The sequence below is a fragment of the Saccharomyces eubayanus genome, chromosome II, assembly GCF_001298625.1.
Source record: "Saccharomyces eubayanus strain FM1318 chromosome II, whole genome shotgun sequence".
Taxonomy (NCBI): domain Eukaryota; kingdom Fungi; phylum Ascomycota; class Saccharomycetes; order Saccharomycetales; family Saccharomycetaceae; genus Saccharomyces; species Saccharomyces eubayanus.
This window is the reverse complement of record NC_030977.1, coordinates 7,583-14,704: the sequence shown is the minus strand read 5'-3', so window position 1 is coordinate 14,704 and position 7,122 is coordinate 7,583. Positions and strand designations below refer to the sequence as shown.

The 7,122-nt window shown below is 42.9% G+C and overlaps 3 protein-coding genes across 3 annotated transcripts; 2 read left to right on the top strand and 1 right to left on the bottom strand.

The window, feature by feature from the left end:
- On the top strand, nucleotides 1-207 carry DI49_0080 (uncharacterized protein; the record flags this gene model as incomplete). The annotated part of the gene is made up of 1 exon (XM_018363334.1): nucleotides 1-207. A coding segment is annotated over one exon (207 nt), but the record flags the coding sequence as incomplete, so codon positions are not given.
- A 355-nt stretch (nucleotides 208-562) lies between these two features.
- Nucleotides 563-2,404, bottom strand: DI49_0079 (sugar porter family MFS transporter; the record flags this gene model as incomplete). Its single annotated transcript, XM_018363333.1, has 1 exon — nucleotides 563-2,404. The coding sequence occupies one exon, from the start codon at nucleotides 2,402-2,404 to the stop codon at nucleotides 563-565; it is 1,842 nt and encodes a 613-aa protein (XP_018223462.1).
- Nucleotides 2,405-3,365: 961 nt separating this feature from the next.
- DI49_0078 (glycoside hydrolase family 13 protein) lies at nucleotides 3,366-5,135 on the top strand (the record flags this gene model as incomplete). Its single annotated transcript, XM_018363332.1, has 1 exon — nucleotides 3,366-5,135. The coding sequence occupies one exon, from the start codon at nucleotides 3,366-3,368 to the stop codon at nucleotides 5,133-5,135; it is 1,770 nt and encodes a 589-aa protein (XP_018223461.1).
- Between the last annotated feature and the right edge of the window lie 1,987 nt (nucleotides 5,136-7,122).

Here is a 7,122-nt window from a genome sequence, read left to right as displayed (position 1 = left end):
GAAAAGATATTGGATCCTAAGGAGGTCCAAGTCCTCTGTAAGCTAGAAGAAAAAGACAACAGCGGTCAAGAATTAATAGTCGCTGCGAAGCAAAATGACAACATCCTTGTCACATCATTTCACCCAGAATTAGCAGAAACCGATATACGTTTTCACGATTGGTTTATAAAGGAGTTTGTTCTAAAGAATTTCAACAGATACAAGTGATCTGTTTGCATTAAAGGACAAGGATGTAGCCTTTAGTTGTCTTACAGACACATACTTCCTTTCGTTTCAGGATATTAATAGTTTCCGTTAATTGTGTTGTAAAGTCACACCTCACCTTTAGGAGCACGTGCTTTTTTTCTTTCAGTTTTGGCCAAGGATGGGTAACGGCGTATGTTTAAAACGTACAATTTCCACGCGACAGCATTTCGACGTCTGGTGACACTCAATTCTAGCGATGGCAGAGCTACAACTAACGAAGTACCCTAATCAAGTAAATAGATAATAAAGTTAATGTGTTAGGTACTTAATATATACACAGAGAGTGATGCCATATTATCTACTGCACTAAGACTCATCAAATCGTAAGAGATGGGGTAGTTAATTCTCCCTCCTCGGTGGAACCTTCCACATCTTCCTTAGGATCCTTATGGGTGACATTTCCAGTGTTTGCTTTGATGGCAAATGGGTCCACTTTTGTTGACTTGAACTTCCTTGCTGGGACACCAAGTCTAAACAGTTCATCTACTTCAATAAAAGTTCTACCGGCAGTTTCGGGTAAATCAATGATGGCCCAACATAGAGTACCTAGGCTAAATGCTCCCCAGAAAAAGCCCGACTTTGCACCCCAGTTCCATTTCTCAGAGTTCAGTTGATACAGTATCAAAACAGTGACTACCATACTTAACGCATTATAAGCATTACGAGCTAAAATGATTGATTTAGTCCTTAGCCTTGAAGATGGTATTTCAGAGACTAAGCAAAAAACGACAGGGGCAATTCCTAGGTTGTAAAAGAACGCGACGACCATTAGAAGAGAGCCGCTTCCCATCTTGGCAGCGTGGGTGTTTGAACATCCCATCCCGCCTATAATGAAAAATACAATGCTCTGAAACGCTAGTCCAAAAGCATAAAGGTCATATCTACCAAAATATTTCGAGGCCCACCAGGATAAAAATGTTGCAGTAATACCAAGACAGTATTGAATGATACTAAAAGTGAATGCTGTCTCAGTACTAACACCGGCTTTCTCGTAAAAGTAAGTCGAATAACCGATTAGTTGCGCACCAGATATAGTTTGACCGATCCAACATATACAGGATATTCTCGTTCTTCTCCGATTTACCTTGTCCTTCACACAATCCCAATAGGAACCTTCTTCACTTGCAAGCTTTTTCTCCTTTTCTATAGTCACTTTGATTCTATCAAGCTCCATAGTCACCAGTAATTCTTTCTGAGCTCCCTTACCGCTTAGTGTTCTCTCAAGCGATTTCTTTGCTTCCTCGATCTTCCCTTTTTTGATTAGCCACCATGGGGATTCAGGTGCAAGGAATATTCCTATTGCTAAAGGAGCAGGCCAAATCCACTGTAAAGCAAATGGCAACTTGTATCCCAAATCTGAGTTTGCATATTTGTTTTGGGAATTTTTCATGATACCTGCAGCGAACAGCTGACCAAACAACCAACAGAGATTCGAATATGTCGTCAGATAGTATCTTAGCGCCATAGGACATATTTCTGAAGCATAAGAGACAGTCAAACATTGGAAACAACCCCATGGCATACCACACAATGCCTGTCCCACCGCAATCATCCCTAAACTTTCACAGAAATACAGAATGAAAATGAAGGCAGTTAGGAACATTAACGCCATAATCAATGTATAACGATTACCAATCAAATCCACAGAGGGGCCTGTCAACTGTAAGCCCACGATCTCTCCAACTATGTAGCACAAACATAGCCCAATCTGCCACGATACTGAAATTTCATATTCTCCCGTACTAGTATTTAAAGAGCCATACTTCTTCTGGAAAACGGGAAGGGCGTAAAAGGCCCCGAGAATGGCAGTATCATATCCTTCCTGGATCAGTGTTGTGGAAACTAATAATGACCAAGCCGCTGCTTTGGGATACGTTTTCAAAGCTTTCATAAGCGGCATTGTCCTTTCACTTTCGTCGGCTTCCCTAGCATCTTCCGCAGTGTCAAGGATATCAGGAGTTTCTCCATCTTTATTGTCGTTTGGAATTGTTGTAGCTGGGACGCACTCGATATGGACAAGGTCAAAATCAATCTTTTTAGCTTGTTCATCCAACTCTATAGAGTTGCATTCAGCAGCACCCAAGTTATGCTCGATTTTACTGGAAATCGAATCGCTTTCGTTTCTCTTTCTATTCAATATTGAAGATAGACCCTTCATTGTTAACTAATGGTCTCGTAATATTTTAATTGCTCTGTCTGCTAAGTATACCGAAACTTTCCAAATAAACATGAAGCATATAGCGCCTCTTTATATGTTAGATACTAAGCATGATACGCTCTAAATATACACCCAAAGGAATAATAAAAACCAAGACGTACGCATCATTCTACAACGAAAACGGAGGTTCATGGAGAAAACCCTTAAGAAAACAAAGCAGACGTCTGTAAAAGCTGTTTCCCCCACAAAAAACACAGCGCCCTGAACGGGTTCTATAATGACTATACGAAGGTCCCAGTAAAAGTCAAAAAAGGTAACGCAACCTAATGACCAATTTCTACCCCCCCCTAAGTAATTAATTGGCTTCACTGCCCAGGAACCTTAAGGCCCAGAAACGCTTATGTCAATTACAGTCGTCCGGCTGAGCGAAGAGAAAGTCTTTTTGCGTCTCGGTCAAACTCTCGGTGTAATTACTGTCAAATATACGTTTTTTCCCCTTGGATTTCTCGTTGGACCCCGCCAAGTGCGCGCTCCGCTTTCCCGGCTGCACGATTGTGGGGTTAGTCTTTACAGAGTTTCTCCGACAATTTCTGAGCTACCGCCAATTGCGGATAGTGACAGACATTAACTGATACAGGAGCGGATGGCAAGACATGAGCTGCTGAAAAGGCAATTCGCACCAGATGACCAAAAGTATTCCTTTTCAGCACCCAGGATAGGCACTACTACGAATTTTAACATGGGACAGGTCGCAACATTATAACGATGCCATCTCTTTCAATCGATCTTCCTGTTGCGACATATTTTCTCCTTAAGCTGCTTGATCAAGGTATAAAAGTTGGACAAAAGAACACCACTTTTTTTTCTTTTTGACCGTTCGAAAATTCATGTATACAATTACTACCCGAATTCTCATACGTAAGAAAAAGTGATCGCGCCGCACATAACTAGAAGACATAGAATGACTATTTCATCTGCTCATCCAGAAACAGAACCCAAATGGTGGAAAGAAGCCACCGTCTATCAAATCTACCCCGCAAGTTTCAAAGACTCGAACAACGATGGCTGGGGTGATATGAAAGGTATTGCCTCCAAGTTGGAGTACATCAAAGATCTCGGTGCCGATGCTATCTGGATTTCGCCATTCTACGACTCGCCACAAGACGACATGGGTTACGATATTGCCAACTACGAGAAGGTCTGGCCAACCTACGGGACCAACGAGGACTGCTTCGCCTTGATTGAGAAGACCCATAAGTTAGGTATGAAGTTTATCACCGATTTGGTCATCAACCATTGTTCCAGTGAACACGAGTGGTTTAAGGAGAGTAGGTCCTCCAAGACCAATCCAAAACGTCACTGGTTCTTCTGGAAAGCACCTAAGGGTTACGACGTCGATGGTGCTCCAATCCCACCAAACAACTGGAGATCATACTTCGGGGGTTCCGCATGGACTTTCGACGAAACAACAAACGAGTTTTACTTGCGTTTGTTTTGCTCCACCCAGCCTGATCTCAACTGGGAGAACGAAGACTGCAGAAAGGCAATCTACGAAAGCGCTGTTGGATACTGGTTAGACCACGGCGTTGACGGTTTCAGAATCGATGTGGGGAGTTTGTACTCCAAAGTTGTTGGTTTACCAGACGCTCCTGTCATTGACGAGAACACAAAATGGCAGGCCAGTGATGCTTTCACAATGAATGGACCACGTATCCACGAATTCCACCAAGAAATGAACAAGTTTATCAGAGAGAGAGTCACTGATGGTAGAGAAATTATGACAGTTGGTGAAATGCAATATGCTTCCGATGAAACCAAGAAGCTATACACAAGCGCCTCTAGACACGAGATAGGCGAGTTGTTTAACTTCTCACACACCGATGTTGGAACATCGCCATTGTTCCGTTACAATTTGGTTCCCGCAGACTTGAAAGACTGGAAAATAGCACTTGCAGAGCTATTTAGATATATCAATGGCACAGACTGTTGGTCGACTATTTATCTAGAAAACCATGACCAGCCTCGCTCTATTACAAGATTTGGGGACGACTCTCCAAAAACCCGTGTAATCTCTGGTAAACTACTGTCCGTTCTGTTGACTGCTTTGACTGGGACCCTATATGTCTACCAGGGACAGGAGCTGGGCCAAATCAATTTTAAAAACTGGCCTATTGAAAATTACGAAGATGTGGATATTAGAACCAACTACCAAGTTATCAGGAAGGAACATGGGGAAAATTCAGAAGAGATGAAGAAGTTTTTGGAAGCCATTGCCCTCATCTCCAGAGACCATGCCAGAACCCCTATGCCTTGGACTCATGAAGAGCCAAATGCTGGCTTCTCCGGGCCTACTGGCAAGCCATGGTTCTACTTGAACGAATCTTTCAGGGAGGGAATCAACGTCGAAGACGAGCAAAAGGATCCAAACTCTGTGTTAGCTTTCTGGAAGGAAGCTTTGAGATTTAGAAAGGCACACAAGGATATCACCGTTTATGGCTATGATTTCGAGTTCATCGACTTGGACAACAAGAAACTGTTCAGTTTCACCAAGAAGTACGAGAATAAGACTTTGCTTGCGGCCCTGAACTTTAGCTCCGAAAACGTGGACTTTACGATTCCAAATGATAGCTCCTCGTTTAAGTTGGAGTTTGGAAACTTCCCAAAGAAGGAGGTAGATGCCTCTTCCAGGACTTTGAAGCCATGGGAGGGTAGAATTTACATCTCTGAGTGATTTACGATTGCAACGACTTACTTATCTTTATATTACATAAGTATTAAACAAGTGACTTTTTTCTTAACCTTTAGAGCGCGGGTGTTGTCGCCAATGCTGGCAATTTGACGATGATCTTGCGCCGCCAGACGGGCTTCGGCTACGGAGTTTCACCTGATAGCGAAAATCCATCGAGTACCCAAGGCTCGAGTTTCAGAAGGGAGTGGAACGAGGCCAAAGACATTACGGCTAATAAATGCTGAAAGATCTTTTTTCACATGTAGCACGCCAAATAGCAGAATCCGTCTCTTGTAGGGCTTGTCGAACATCAGCAGGGGGTTTTGACTGAGCAGAAAGAGTAGTAGATCCTGCTAAAACTGTAGTTAAGGCAATATGCTGCTTAGGTGAACTCTCTGGTGGAGATGATGGCAATTCATTGCTTAGTACAAGAACCTGACGAGAAACCTGGTTTTGAGAATGGTGTAGTACCATGGAGTGCTCAGTACTGTGAGACCTTCAAGGACGGAGAATGGAAGGCTATCTGCATCCTGGCCAGAGGGTGACCATTGATCAGAGTCTATAGCTTTTCGAACTGTTCAAGTACGCGCCTCAGCTGTAGGCACAAGAGATATATTTGTTCGGTCTCGTCTTAAAATGAAACATTTTCAAATTCCGAACTATTTAATGTGGTAAGGCGAGTTAGAATAGGAATGGGTGTCTTGTAAAACCATTTGGCGGTTCTTGGGGTTCATAGAGGCAGGAAGATCGTCGGGAACAGTTCTTGAAGGATGGTTCGTAGTATGATGGTTAAACCACTTAAGGGGTCCGAGAGAGTGATTCTATAGTTTTGAATGACTCCGTATCTTTCATAGACTTTACGGTAGTATTCCATAGTACGTCTTAACCCTAAGTTCATTCAGAGCGGCCCTATAAAAAGGCACCGGGTTCCTCAGTATTTGTTTAAGCAAAATTATGTCAGCTTTTAACACAACACGAAACGCAGTTTTAGATCTTAGCCGATCTGTGAAGGCAGTAAAGCTCACAAAATGAAACGAAGTTGGCTTGGTGATAGATTTTTTTTTACTAGATGCAAGCCCTTTCCCCCAGTCGGCTTGTTCATTACTGTGGCATCAGTTCTGACCTCTCTTATCCAAAGTGTCAGTGCTGTTTATAGCAACGTGGTCGTACGGAATCATGTCATCTGGGACAAGGTCCAATCTCTTAAAGATGTTCGACTGCCACTGCGAAAACTGTACCAAGTAGTTATTACTTATACGACTAGTGTACGCACAGAAGTTGCTGTTGTAGGTATCCCTATATGCTTGTATCACGTCTTCCACGGACACTACCCCAGCAACGTCTGGATGGTAAATACTAAAACCGATGTCCCTACCATAAGATATAATGTGGCCTGAAGTTACACGTGTGATGTATGTAGTATTTCCACCCACGTCTGCTTCGAAATCAGCGTAATCAAAACTGCAATCGTTGGTTATGGTGTTCTTTATGTTATTAAGCCTTGAGAAAAATCAGACTGCGCATTGATCATAATGAACACAGAAGCAAAAAAGCAGAATGATAGGAGCTTGATATATATTTCTATTTTTCTCTTCTATATGCATGTGATGGAATAACGATACTGAATTATCAGAAGTATCATTATATATAACATCTGGTATTAAGTGGCCCATTTTTTCGAAAATGCGGCCCTGGGTACCCGGCCGTGTGAGCGCTGCTAAATATAGTAGCATAACTGTCACATGATCGTGTCGGCACGCACTGCCCGAGAAAAGTGTTCAGCCGCACATGCAGGGTACGTCAGCTGGGCGGCTAGGTAACGCGGTAACAATGAGAGAAGGTAAGATGAGTGAGGCAGAAGATGGGTGTGATGTCGGCGAGGCGGTCGTTTTGGTTTTGGAGTATAAGTGAACATCTTTATGAGACAGTCCGCCGAAAGGCGGACTTGGCTCATAAAGCAAAAGAAGCGGCCTATGGACAAAAAGAAGCG